The sequence below is a fragment of the Bubalus bubalis genome, chromosome 4 (genome assembly GCF_019923935.1).
Source record: "Bubalus bubalis isolate 160015118507 breed Murrah chromosome 4, NDDB_SH_1, whole genome shotgun sequence".
NCBI classification, from domain to species: Eukaryota; Metazoa; Chordata; class Mammalia; order Artiodactyla; family Bovidae; genus Bubalus; species Bubalus bubalis.
Genome location: NC_059160.1, coordinates 129,822,403 through 129,836,261, shown reverse-complemented (window position 1 = coordinate 129,836,261; position 13,859 = coordinate 129,822,403). Strand labels below are relative to the sequence as shown.

Sequence of the window (13,859 nt, the reverse complement as noted above, 5' to 3'; positions counted from 1 at the left end):
CCTGGAGAATTCCATGGACTGTCTAGTCCATCGGGTCATAAAGAGTTGGACATGACTGAGCGACTTTCACTACTCTGCTAAAGCAATAAACCCAGCTGAGTTAAAATGATTTTCTAATTCAAGATCCTATTGACAAATTTATAATATGCAACAAAAAGCTCTAGTAACCAAGTACAAAATGAAAGGAAAGAATGAGTAACTCTAATATCAGAGGTTATCAAATTAGCAATGTTACACTGATTTATCATTAGAGGGCATGCAGTTTGTCCTGAGTACAATGTTGACTTAAAACAGGCTTCATCTACCTATTTGTTTGTTTAAGCCTTAAAAGCACTGGATACTGCCCTGACTACAGAGAATAAGTGCCTATGCAGTCTACTAAGAGAGCCTGACAAAGGAGAGAATAAGGACAATAAGGTGATTTATGACCTCCCATAAATGCAAACAGCTGACTCATTGGAAAAGACCCTGATGCTGGGAAAGACTGAAGGCAGAAGGAGAAGAGGGTGACAGAGGATGAGACAATTAGATGGCATCACTGATTCAATGGACATGAACTTGGGCAAATCTGGGGAGGTGGTGAGGGACAGGTAGGCCTAGCGTGCTGCAGTCCATGGGGTTGCAAAGACTTGGACACAACTTGGCAACTGAACAAACAACATGACCTCCAATCACAGGAAGGAATGGTTAGATGAGAAGGTGCCAGAAGGTTGGAATAATTAGAAGAAGCAGTTAGAAGAAACTGTATCATAAAATGATCACAGCAACTCATTATTTGGATTTTGAGCTCTCTCAATTCTAGTAGTTCAAGTATTAATATTTACAATTCTACGTTTTCACGAATGGTTATTAATCCCACCCCAGACTAACTCTTAGCTACACTTTAAGTACTTGACACAGTCTCAAACTCCCTGCCAGGTGTTCCCTGTTTAGCTGAGAGAAGGATTTTTCTTGAGACCGTCTTGAGGATTAACAGACCTTCCATTCTTCAAGACACCTGGTGCTTATTCTACATTAAACTATCCCATGATGGCATCTATACACCTGGACTTTATTGTATTAATTCTCAAATAATTACATTTACTGAATTACCAAGGACCTTTTTCATTATATCACACATTGTTATTCCCAAAAAGATCCTCAGGAAGAAAAATGCTTCAGGTATTCTTTTTTTTGTTTTTCCCTGAAACAAGAACATTGTCTCTGTATTTTATTGATATAGCAAATTTTTACATTTATATGGTTTTATGTTGACTCCTAGAAACCTTCGCATCAGTAGTACTAACAACCTGCAGCAAATTAGCAACACTGTGGCATGAACTTCTGGATTACTCGTATTCTTGGAAGACCCCTAAATGCTTTCCATCTCCCAATACATTTTTTCCTTTGTCTAACTGTATTAGGTATAATTATGTGGTATTTTAAATAACAAGCGAGGAAGTGATAGAGATACATATACATGTACAGAAGCTAGACATTTTCTAGAAATCATTTTTATTGTGAAATCCCTACACTAAAAAAAAAATGGAGTTTTTCTTTTTCATTCCTTCAGAAAAGATCAGAAGAAAAGTAATCAAAATTTGCATGCTTCTAATTGGTATTTATGCACCTAGAAATTATAAGAGTTTTGAAATTGTCCTGAAAAAGGAAAAGAACTTCTGCAAAACCAGCAAATCAGACAGTTTTAAAGATGGATATTACCCCTTAGAAAACAGCTCAAAGCTTTCAGTCCAAAGATGAAAACGCTGAGGTACAGGGCAATTAAATATGACCTGCTAAAGGTCATCTGGTTAGCATCCAGATGAGAACCCAGATCTCCTACCTTGTGAGGTTCTGTGCTCACTATGCTGAAAAATTTCCTCTGTGGACTTCTCTGGCTTGATTTTAGTAAAGAAGGGAAATTGATTAAATATAATGATAACAGCAAATACTTAGAGCTTGCTATGTGATATGCAATGTTCTGAGTGGAATATGTATATAAATTAATTTAATCCTCATCATAATCCTATGAAGTAGAGACCTTAATTAGCTCCATTTCATAGATAGGCAAATTGAGACTTAAGATTACATATCCATATGGTAGAGCTGGGATTCAAACACAGGTGGTTCATTCAAGTGTCTATGCTCTTAATGATTCTGCTGTATCTCATTTCCTGTACATAATGTGGTCAAGCATAAGCTTCAACTGAGGTTATGATTATTATTATTTTATTTTTATGTGATATTAGAGCATAGTTGATTAATGATGTTGTGTTAGTTTCAGGTATACAGCAAAGTGATTCAGTTATACATTATCTATTCTTTTTAAAATTCTTTTTTTCATTTAGGTTATTACAGAATATTGAGCAGAGTTCCCTGTGCTGTATAGTAGGTCCTGTTGGTTATCTATTTTAAATATAACAGTGTACACATGTCAGTTTCAACTGGGATTATTTTTAAAAACAATAGCACATGAAGTCAAATTATCGTGCATATCAAACACACAATTAGCTGCACAATTAGATGTTTAAATATGTGTTGTCTACATATCATATGCTGTTTAGGACTACACATTCGTGTGTATAAATTAACATATACAATTTAGAGGACTGTGCTTTGGAGGAATTTTCCTTGTATCAGGACCTGTACTCTAGCCTACCCTAAACCCCCTTCTCTCTGTCTTAGCAACTTGTCTTGCTTCTGAAGTACAGTGGCCCTAGAAATGGTTTGTACCAGTTATTTGTTTATGAAAGCTAACTCTTAGCACCAGGACCGCTGTCTAAGGAGACCACATACTGATGGAAATGGAGAGACAGCAAGTGCCTGGACACTCAAGAGGCTGAACCCAAGTTGGTTCTGGTTTCCCCAGGGGTCTGCCTTCTTGAAGAGCTGATTAATATCAGGAGATAAATGAACAAATTAACACCCTGTGACCAGAAGTGCCCCCTTTTTCCCAGGAAGTACCATTCCATGATGCATATGGCTTCTTCAGGGCCATCTAACACAACCAAGCAAATAGCTATACTGCTGGTTTGCTGTGGTTAACTAGTCAGCTCAAGAATGCATTACTGTGTTCTCTCTGCCTCCAAGTATCAGTGCTCCCTTTCCTCACCCTTACTTCCCTAAGACTGTAACAACTCCAACAAAGTGCTAGCAAATAACCTCTTTGCTCTGTTTTCTACAGAACCTGGGCTAAGATGGGAGGGTATTACTTGAGATCAACAATTTCAGTATATAAACATGGAGTTGGCAGACTGCAACAATAAGCATGAGTATTAGAGAACACTGGCCATGAAAATTCCTTCCCCCTTTCCCTTCAATCATTCAACAGTATGACAGTAACTCAACACTCTAGAGTCCATATGCTGATACCACAGAGATTCTGAGGAAGAAACGAAAGAAGTATACATTTTCTTAATAAAAGAGATAATTATTTCCATGTTTTATAACCATAGATGTATCTCAATTTTTAAAATATTTAATGGTTCTCTTTGGTTAAGATTCATGAAGTTATAATTTAAATTACTGTGCTCTTATAAACAGAAGTAAATAAGCCCTTCAGAGATTAAATTATGAGTAGCTATTGGAAAGGGAACATCTTATAGTCAATTCATTACCCAAAAAATGAATTCTATTCAAAATTAGAATCATTGGAGGGGCCAAATAAAAGTGTTTTTATCATGGTATTTAGCTATATAACATCGGTCCTTAAGACATTTTAGACCTAAATTGATTCCTCCACATGTAATCATACATTCTTTGGAATGTGAGCTGGGTATTGCTCTAAGTATTGGGTGGGAATGATGTCGCTTTAGTTATGTCTGAGGCCCATCAGGGAGAAAACACAGATTAATCTAAATTTTTATTACAGAATATCAACTCTGCCACAGCCATATTTGGCACTGAAGACACAAGGAATTCTCCTTAATCAATAGTACAGAATAATAGGACCTCAGGGACTCACCAGAGAATTCATCTGTGAAGTAGAAACTGGGCATTTGCCAAAGGATGACGCAACTTGCTTAATATTGTACTTGAGAAAGATGGTCTAGAAAGCGAGTTAATGGTCCATTCCTCTAGATTACTTAAGCTTCACTGTCATTAATTTAGGCTTTTCCATAAGTAATAAATCTATATTATAGCACTTAACATTCCACAGAAATGCCTTCATTGAATTATCACTGAACGCTGCACCCTCAGATGTGAAAGAATGGTAATAGGAGAAGTAACCATTGGAACAATGTTTCTGTATGTTTTGAAAAATCTTAATTTAAAAATGTGGTCTGCTCTGGTACCAAAGTTTCTTGTTGTTCTAGGTGAGAAAAACCTGTCATGCTCAGAAATTTACTTGACTTGAAACATTATTTCTTCTTATTATGTGTTTTGCTTATGAAAAATTCAAAGGCCAGAAAAGCACTGGACTGTAGTAATTAACACTCTGGGTCATTGCTAAAACACTTCTTTCCTTTCAGTTCATACTGGCTTCTTTATAAGATTTAACTATCCCTTTTCATAGTTTTCGGAGAAGGCGATGGCACCCCACTCCAGTACTCTTGCCTAGAAAATCCCATGGACGGAGGAGCCTGGTGGGCTACATACAGTCCATGGGGTCACTAAGAGTCGGACACGACTGAGCGACTTCACTCACTTTCACTTTTATAGTTTTAATATTAAAGTTGCCTGAAGTCAAAGAAATATATAACTACTAATTGTGCAATAAAATTTTTAATAATTAGTTGTAGGTAAATATACATATATTACAGATTAAGCTGGGAATTAAATTATCAACTTAAATCAGGCAAATTTTAGCAGGATCTCATCAGTAAAACACATGTGACGGAAGAAAAGGGCTGGCTAATACCAGGCACTTTAGCCTCTACTCCTTGTTTTCCATGTTTCTTGAGCTTTATTTAGTTTACTTTATTCCTCATGGAAATTTTCCTTATAATGCTACCTTTTTAATCTACTTCTTTCTTCTTCTCAGTATCTTTATGGACAGAGAATTTAAGTAGAAAGTACAGCAAATATTAATAATCAGCCAGTTATTGGGATAAAATTCAATAATCACACACACTATGTTATTCCCAGATTTATTTAATATAATTTGTTTAAAGAATTACTGAAACTACCAAATGACCTTTCAAATTCATTATAACTTAGATGAAAAATTCCACTATCTGACTACAGCTAAATGATGTTAGCCAACCAGACATCTCAATGTAAAAAGTCTAGGGCGTTACTAAATTTATAAAGAGAAAGTAGTAATTCAGTTGTCTGGCCAAATTTTTTCAGTTGTGTTATTCGTATCAGAGAGTCAATTTCAGACAAAATTATCTTCATAGGTTGTTGACTCTGTCAACTCTCTGAAAACCATGATTCTCTTTTTTCACTTGGGAAGAGTTCAGGTTGTTTACTTACATAGTATATATTTTACAAATAGATTGTTACACATATTAGGCATAAATGATTACAGTACAAAATTACATGAAGAATGAGTAAAGCACTGGTTAAGAAGTGAAAATTTCCAAATCTTGTCTATTGTGTTATGCATATGAATATATGGCAACCACCAGTAACTTTAAAATCCTCTCTTCTGCTGGGACAGTCATATCTGGTGGCCTCTAGCTCCTTTGGGGGGATTAATTACCAGGTTTCACCATTATGTGAGCTTCTCTCCCAACATCCTAAATCCATGGCATGTAGTCCATTCTCCCAGGTGGGGCTCCACAGTCTCCTGATTTCTTGTTCTCAGTATGACCTGAATCCTACACTCTAAATGCTAAGATTCCACTACTAATTATTTCCAGACTTTTTTTTTTCTGAATAGGGAACCTTTCTAATGTCAGCAAATTTGATCCTATTTACCAAATTGTATTTGCTTTTAGTTCTTCCTGAAACTACATTCCTCTTCAGAGTAAAATGGTTTTCTTAACCAGCAACACTTTCTTATCCCAGCCTTCCTTATCCACCCCCACTCCATGGATGTCAATATATACTCTGGGGCATGAACTGCAATGGTGTCTAACGAAATCAAATCTTTGGTGAATGTTAAGAGGTCCCTTCATATTTTCCAACCCTCAACAAGTCACAGGAATTCTATCTGAGATCATCAGTGATAAAACTATAAAAATCCACCAAATCAGGATTATATCCATTATACCTGAGAATTATAATTTATAAATTTCATGCATATTATATGCCATTAAATCATATCCATTTGCTTGGAGCTAAATCTAGTAGCATCTGCATGAAGTCAAATTTTAAAATGATATAACAATATATTTCTCCAAATATAAGTGAGTAAAAAAAATTATAATTTGTTTCTTAAAAGTAGATTCTTTATGACATTCTAAATTCACTTTAACAGCAATAGTTCACTTTATAAAATAGAAGGCAAAAAAGGACACTCTACACTCAGAAAAGTTTTTTTTTTTCTTTTCTTTAACTAAAGTCATTATAGGCATTTTCTTTTTGGGATGTTTATGACTGATATTCGGAGAAGGCAATGGCAACCCACTCCAGTACTCTTGCCTGGAAAATCCCATGGACAGAGGAGCCTGGTAGGCTGCAGTCCATGGGGTCGCTAAGAGTCGGACAAGACTGAGCGACTTCACTTTCACTTTTCAGTTTCATGCATTGGAGAAGGAAATGGCAACCCACTCCAGTGTTCTTGCCTGGAGAATCCCAGGGACTCGGGAGCCTGTTGGGCTGCCATCTAAAGGGTCGCACAGAGTTGGACACGACTGATGCGACTTAGCAGCAGCAGCAGCAGCAGCATGACCGATTTTCTGACTAAACAGTCTCATGAAAATAAAATGTAAGTTTAACAGGGTTCAAATGAAAGGCAAATTTTTGTGATTCTAAAATATTTTCTGTTAGCAAACTTTCCATACACTTAGCTCTTCAGAATATTCAGAGATAGAAAAGGTCATCTAGCTCTTTCCTATAAGGAAATACTAAATCAACACTGAAATCATGGAATATCCTCTCTAATTACCAGTTGAAGGTATTTCTAGCACAAAGGAAAAGAAGATTATTTCTAATTCCACCAGCAATACCATATATCATATCTCTTTTCTAGAAATGAGACCAGTATAAAAACTCTCAAAAGGGATAAGGCATGAAATGTTACAATGAAAAGTCACCAGCTAAAATTTAATCACCTAAAGGGTAGACTTTTTCATCTCAGCACAGTACTCAGTTCAAATACAACATGGAGGATAAAATTTCAAATTATGAGTCATTTAAATTGCAAGAAGAATAAACTTATGTCAAGGAAGGGATACTGAAGAGACCAATTGCATTGGAGCTACAAACTTGGTACAAAGATTGCAAGATCTTTTTTTTTTTTTTTTTAAACAAAAGAATCCAAGATGTTGGGTCTAACAAAGGTAAATGTCACAAGAAACTGAAACTCAGACCCAGACAAATACACACATATATATAGTTTTACCTTGCTGCGTTGGGATCCTGTGACCTTAAGGAAGGATGAGGACAAGAAGCAAAATCGCAATAAACAATTGCTCGGAAGACAACCGATAGAGTATATATGGTGTGCACTTCAGAAAAATAGTATGACTTGCCGCTCACAGCTCATTCTAATTTATCTCAGTTTCTTATCTTATTGAGACTAGAACACACATACATTAGAAAAGATTATAGTGTTATCTAGGAAATAAATCTTAAGGCATTTTTTCTCAGCCAGCAATAGTCATGGGTGATTCTCAAACTAGCCTGTTCCAGCATCTTTTTTTACCCAATGACTTCAGGGATGCAATGCCACAAGGATGCTCTCTTCCAGTTGTTCCAGAAAGGAGTCCTACTCAGTATCTACTCCTCACCTACATGTTTTCTGTGGGTCCACTTTAATTAAAGACTTACAGCTGGCTACTAATATATTTCCAAACTTTCAGCTAAAAACAGACATGTAAATTAAAAGCAGGAAAAAAAAAAGAGTCTAATCTATTTCATTTAATTTCTTTTTGAAAATTAAAAAAAATAAATAAATAAGGAGAGTGGTAGTTAGCAACAGCTAGTCTTTCTTAGATATATATATTTAAAAAAAAGTGCAGCCTAAGCCAAGGGGGGAAATAATATTTGCTTTCTTTTTGGCTAAAGAATATTGAGCAATATTTCAAAGTATAAGGAAATTTAAAAGCTGAGAAGGTTTGAGGGAAAATCATATAATAGAACATAATTCTAGGAATATATGCAATCCTGCCTCATGCAAGCAGTCTGGGTGCCACCGTTTACATATGTACAGGGAATGAGTGACCTAATTGGGCAGAAGTCGAAAGAGGCCAAACCTTTCGGACTTCATTGATTCAGAAAAAAATTCACACCAAGGCTTTAATTAGAAACTTGATGTTGGGTTGCTCTTCCATAAATATTTTTCTCCCATGGCTGCTGGAAATTTCAGACCCCATCCTTCACCGAGATGAGAACAATGTGAAGCAACCTCATCTCCAAGGGCTGTCAGGAACACTCATCCTGAACATATGGGCTTTATTTAATTCTTTAACTAGCCTATGTTCCTTGGCCTTAACTTCAGCAAATGTTAGGACTCAAATTTGTCCATCCAGCTTCTGACATGCAGTTCCTTGACACAATAAGCTGCAATAAGCCATGAAGCAAGAAACATAAATGTCAGTTATAAGCTATGAAACAATGTTTCAACATAAATAAAAGACAAATAGCGAAAGATCCATCTTACTTCAAAACTCTTCACTTCCTCTTCCCCATCATCATCTTCCTCATCATGACAACTCTGATACATGTAAAAAAAAAAAAAATTGAGAAACGGTCAACAGGATAAGAATATGCTGAGACAGAAAATATAAATGAATTAGCACAGAATAATAAATCACTTGTGCTACTTTATCAATATTATTTGAATATATTCCTTATATGCAATAAGCTTACATGACATGATCAATGAATTTGTGAACTAAAAGAAAACTATACTGTGCAAATACTAAATCACCAATTTTATATATATCATAGAGATATTTATGAGGTCTGTATCATACTGTACATATTACTTATTCACGCATTTTCCTTGTTGAAATAGACAACATCACTGTTTTCTCCTCTTTTATGCTTCCATTACAATGTGTTAATACAAACGTATTTAATAGCTATGAATTAAAATTAACAGAAAGCACTATTAATTAAAGTGAATCTTGTAATCTATTTTTTTTTGATAAATTCATTTTTTGTTATATTTGGTCTATAGGAGGAAAGTAAAATTCTAACTGCTACCAACATCCTTCGTTTACAGAAAAATTATAAAACTGACCATTGAATTATTTTATTTTTCCAGAAATAATAAAGGAGCTGTGCATATATTCTTAATTAATTCCCACAGCTGAGAGTTCTGGTGACTAAGGAAGAAGAGCTGTGTGGTGGTTAGGAACATGCCCTGAGGATGCAAGAGTGCCCAATTCAAATTTTGATGTTGCCATTTAAGAGCTGTTTAGTCTAGGGCCAATTCCTTTACCTTTCTGAGTCTCTGTTTTCTCATATTTAAAGTGGAAATAATAAAAACAGTAACAAGATTCCTAACAGGATCACATGATTTAACATATGGACAGAAGTTCCTAACACTGTACAGGAGGCAGTGATCAAGACCATCCCCAAGAAAAAGAAATGCAAAAAAGTAAAATAGTTGTCTGAGAAGGACTTACAAATAGCTATGAAAAGAAGAGAAGTGAAAGGCAAAGGAAAAAAGGACAGATATATGCATTTGAATGCAGAGTTCCAAAGAATAGCAAAGAGAGATAAGAAAGCTTTCCTCAGTGATCAGTGCAAAGAAATAGAGGAAAACAATAGAATGGGAAGCACTAGAGATCTCTTTAAGATAATTAGAGATATTTGGGAACTTTTCATGCAAAGATAGGCACAATAAAGGACAGAAATGGTATGCACCGAACAGAAGCAGAAGCTATTAAGACGTGACAAGAATATACAGAAGAACTATATAAAAAAGATCTTCACGACCTAGATAATCATGATGGTTATCATGATTAGACATGATAGAGCCAGACATCCTGGAATGTGAAGAAGACAAATGAGCCTTAGGAAGCATCACTATGAACAAAGCTAGGGGAGGTGATGGAATTCCAGTTGAACTATTTCAAATCCTAAAATATGATGCTGTGAAAGTGCTGCACTCAATATGCCAGCAAATTCGGAAAACTCAGCAGTGGCCACAGGACTAGAAAAAGTCAGTTTTCATTCTAATCCCAAAGAAAGGCAATGCCAAAGAAGGCTCAAACTACACAACTGCACTCATCTCAGATGCTAGCAAGTAATGCTCAAAATTCTCCAAGCCAGGCTTCAAACAGTACGTGAACAGTGAACTTCCAGATGTTCCTGCTGGATTTAGAAAAGGCAGAGGAACCAGAGATCAAATTGCCAACATCCGCTGGATCATCGAAAAAGCAAGAGTGTTCCAGAAAAACATCTATTTCTGCTTTATTGACTATGCCAAAGCCTTTGACTGTGTGGATCACAATAAACTGTGGAAAATTCTGAAAGAGATGGGAATACCAGAACACTTAACCTGCCTCCTGAGAAATCTGTATGCAGGTCAGGAAGCAACAGTTAGAAATGGACATGGAACCACAGACTGGTTCCAAACAGGGAAAGGAGTATGTCAAGGCTGAATATTGTCACCATGCTTATTTAACTTATATGCAGAGTTCATCATGAGAAATGCTGGACTGGATGAAGCACAAGCTGGAATCAAGATTTCTGGGAGAAATATCATTAACCTCCGATATACAGATGACACCACCCTTATGGCAGAAAGCAAAGAAGAACTAAAGAACCTCTTGATGAAAGTGATAGAGGAGAGTGAAGAAGTTGGCTTAAAACTCAACATTCAGAAAACTAAAATCATGGCATCTGGTCCCATCACTTAATGGCAAATAGATGGGAAAACAGTGGAAACAGTGACAGACTTTCTTTTTTGGGGCTACAAAATCACTGCAGATAGTGATTGCAGCCATGAAATTAGAAGACACTTGCTCCTTGGAAGAAAAGTTATGGCCAACATAGACAACATATTAAAAAGCAGAGACATTACTTCACCAACAAAGATCTGTCTACTCAAAGCTATGGTTTTTCCAGTAGTCATGTATGGATGTGAGAGTTGGACTATAATGGAAGCTGAGCACCAAAGAATTGATGCTTTTGAACTGTGGTGTTGGAGAAGACTCTTGAGAGTCCCTTGGACTGCAAGGAGATCCAACTAGTCCATCCTAAAGGAGACCAGTCCTGGGTGTTCATTGGAAGGACTGATGCTGAGGCTGAAATTTCAATACTTTGATTGGAAGTATTGAACACCAGATGTGAAGAACTTACTCATTGGAAAAGACCCTGGTGCTGGGAAAGATTGAAGGTGGGAGGAGAAGGGGACGACAGAGGATGAGATAGTTGGATGGCATCACCGACTCAATAGACATGAATTTGAGTAAACTCCAGGAGTTGGTGATGGACAAGGAGGCCTGGCGTGCTGCAGTCCATGGGGTCACAAAGAGTGAGACACGACTGAGCGACTGAACTAAACTGAACAAATATGAATACTATTTAAGCAAATGAGAATATGAATACAAAACGTCTCTTAAGGATATAAAGTTGTACCTTCTCTCAAACACATCATCTCCTATATGTATTTCGTTACCTTCAGAAATACTGGGTATGAACAAGGTGTGAGTTAAAGAATACATTTAGAGAAGTTGGCATTTAGTAAAAGATGTGTTTGCTCTTATACAGAGAAATTTGGGACTCTTATCTGACAGGTATTTCAAAAGAATCCTTTGTAAAGAGTACCTTAAACCTTTTTTTTTTTTTTTTTTAAGAAAATGTAGTGAGATTTGCTTCTAAAAAGGTAAAAATTTGTAATTAAAAATAATCTATTAAGTTTGAACTACAGAATTCAACAAATCCATAAGCTAAACTTGTACTGATTGGCATGGGACATGCTAGGGCCACAAGAAAATTACAGCAGATGTCTAGCACTTTTCAATGTACTTAAGAGAAACTGTAAGATTTATAGGCATAGGAGATAAGTTTTTCAACAGCAAATTGCATCCATGTAATATGATAATGCTAGATAAACTGTAGGTTGTATTAGATGGTCCTAAAATACAGGACTCAATTTTCTGGATCAAACTGATCATTTCTAGGCAAGGAAGAGTGATACTGTATGCCAGAAAGGAAACAAAAGTGAATAAAATCCATACATAATGGGGCAGAAGCATGACAGAGAATTTGAAGGAAAAAATCAGAACCAAAATAGAGGATACGTCTTCAGACCATTCAGATATCTAGAGCAAAACTCAAAACTAGCAATGAGAATTCATAAGCATAAAGTTTACATGGGGTACTTCTCACCATCACCATCTGCTGGAAATTTCATTCCACAAAACAAGTACATTTCTTATCTTTTTCACTTGCTTTGCTGATTATGTCACTCCTCAGAAGACAGAGGATGCAAAAAGAAATTTTCAGGTTGAATTTCAAACTGAAATCCATTTTGGATGGATTTGGATGAGGTAGAAGAGAGAACTTTCATAAAAAAGTGACCCTTGCATTTTATAATTTTAACCAATGAAGAATGAAACACTGGGCATAACTTAATGTGTATCTTTCAATAAATTAGTAAGAGCAAGAAGAGACAAAGTTTTTGTTAGCCAGAAACTCAAAAGAGTATTTACTTTATGATGGTATTATTCTAGATACTTCTACATAGTTATCTTGTTTAAATTGGTAAAACCATTCCATTTGGACAGAACAGCTTCAGACAGTTTAGAAAGGATGCTGGGATATAAAGAGACATTCTGAGAGTCAAGCATGAATGATCACAATGAGGAGAAAACGAAAGGGCAACAGCAAACCAACATGGATGAACTGGAAATTTTCTAAGATGTTCACAAGAAGAGATACATATGATAGAAGGAGGGTGTTGGGAAGATTAAAACACACACACACACACATTAACCCAAGGTTTGAAATAAAGTGTGGCTTGAAGAATACAAAGATTAAAAATGAATTTTAAACATACAGCCAAAGGAAGGAGAACAAGGAATACTAAGTTATGATTTACTGCAGAAACTGTAGTAATAATAAGACAAAGTGCAGAACTACTCATCAGCGGTTTGCTTCAGACTTAACCACCAAAGAGAAGTGATTTTTAAATGTGAAAATTACCTACCCAAGAGAAATGAAAACTAAGACCCCAGTGAAATGTCATACCACATCCACCTGGTTGACAGAAGTTGGTAAAACATAAAATATCAAATATTGGAGAAGATACGTATCACCAGAATCTCTCTCAAATGTAGCAAGGAGGACTGTAATTTGGGGCAGTAACTTTGGAAAACGGCTGGGCATCTTCTCAAATTTAACATTCATACATACTATGACATATGGCTTTTGGACGTGAATAAGAATAGGCATTTCAAGCCCATTTTCACATCAGCAAAAACAAAAATTCAACACAAAGGTTACAAACAAAAAGGTAAATGGATAAGCTATGGCATAGTTGCACAGGGGAATATAAGTCAAATCAAATGATCTCCAGCACACACAAAAGCATAGATGTATCTTAGAAAACAACAGTATAACTATTAAGTACCAAAACTTTACACATAGCATCATGCCCTTCTAAAAGTTAAAACAACTAAAATCTTTAAAAGTACATAATTTTATATATATATATATATACACACACATATATATATATAATGTACACACATATATATAAAATGCATGTTTATATGTAATAGGGCTTCTCAGGTGGCTCAAGGATAAAGAATCTACTTGCCAATGCCAGAGACGCAGGAGATGTGGGTTCAGTCCTTGGGTTGGGAAGA

General features: G+C 35.9%; 1 protein-coding gene across 1 annotated transcript in view; it reads right to left on the bottom strand.

Annotated features, from left to right (window-relative positions):
* Positions 1-13,859, bottom strand: part of RYR2 (ryanodine receptor 2) — an 829,832-nt gene that overhangs the window by 99,799 nt on the left and 716,174 nt on the right. Inside the window, exons 80-81 of the mRNA XM_045165522.1 lie at positions 8,693-8,746; positions 7,433-7,456 (exon numbers count right to left, since the gene is read on the bottom strand). Of these exons, the coding sequence (XP_045021457.1) occupies positions 7,433-7,456; positions 8,693-8,746 (78 nt within the window). The remainder of the gene's footprint in view (positions 1-7,432; positions 7,457-8,692; positions 8,747-13,859) is intronic.